At 30.5% G+C, this 840-nt stretch overlaps 1 protein-coding gene across 1 annotated transcript in view; it reads right to left on the bottom strand.

Moving 5' to 3' along the window:
- Window positions 1-238: 238 nt before the first annotated feature.
- The window catches only part of LOC103591728 (hemicentin-1-like), a gene marked incomplete at its 3' end in the record, with an annotated part of 25,025 nt that continues 24,423 nt past the window's right edge, over window positions 239-840 (bottom strand). Inside the window, exon 6 of the mRNA XM_008574240.1 lies at window positions 239-468. Within this exon, the coding sequence (XP_008572462.1) occupies window positions 239-468 (230 nt within the window). The remainder of the gene's footprint in view (window positions 469-840) is intronic.

Genomic DNA, 840 nt, shown 5'->3' with positions numbered 1-840 from the left:
TCTATTTGCAATAATAAATGGTGAGGTATGAAGAAGTCATATTGCTTCATAAGCCCTTATGACAAATTAATGGCATGCATTCGAATAAAATATGACCTATTTATGACAATTCCCGAATATAAAAGGTCAGTACTATTTTAAAGTGAAATGCAATAAACACAAATGTGTTGGCAAGATTAATTTACTATTTTAAGCAGCAATACCTAATGTATAAAACATGAATGTGTAATACAAATACACATATTTGTATAAAATATATTTCCTTTAACGTACTTGAAATAAAGAGAGCTCCTGTCCTTAACTGGCTGATGGAACTAACTGAAAAAGGTCTTGAGAAAACAGGCATGTTGTCTAGTCTTCGCCATTTGATCTTTGGTTCTGGGTAACCCTCAACATAACAAGGTAATGTCACATTTGAACCAATTTCCATAGACACATCAGCAGGTTCTTGTATGAAAACTGGAGGTGCTGGAAAATATTAAAAACAACAAAAAAGTCATTGGTAGAGTATATAGGCAAATTAAATATAAACTTTACTATGAAACTGTCAACAGATTGAATTTGAGTCAAATCACTGTTTAGATATTGTAAATTTACCCTGTAGGTATTCCTGTCTGATATAGAAATAGCAGGTGTTTCTTTTTTGCTTTATAAATGAAGAGACACTAAGAAGTTCAAACATTTACTTGACGTGATAGATGACAAAAGAGTGGGAATTGAAATCAAGATTACCTTAAATAAAGACAATCTTTCATTTTAGGAATTTGTTTTTAATTTTAGTTTATATCATATTGCTCAAAACTTAAGACTTTCTTATAAATAAGTTGGCCTTGTAGTGAA

Source organism: Galeopterus variegatus, unplaced genomic scaffold (assembly GCF_000696425.1).
Source record: "Galeopterus variegatus unplaced genomic scaffold, G_variegatus-3.0.2 Scaffold1017, whole genome shotgun sequence".
NCBI classification, from domain to species: Eukaryota; Metazoa; Chordata; class Mammalia; order Dermoptera; family Cynocephalidae; genus Galeopterus; species Galeopterus variegatus.
Note: the sequence above shows the minus strand (reverse complement) of the source record. Positions and strands in the feature narration are given on the sequence as shown.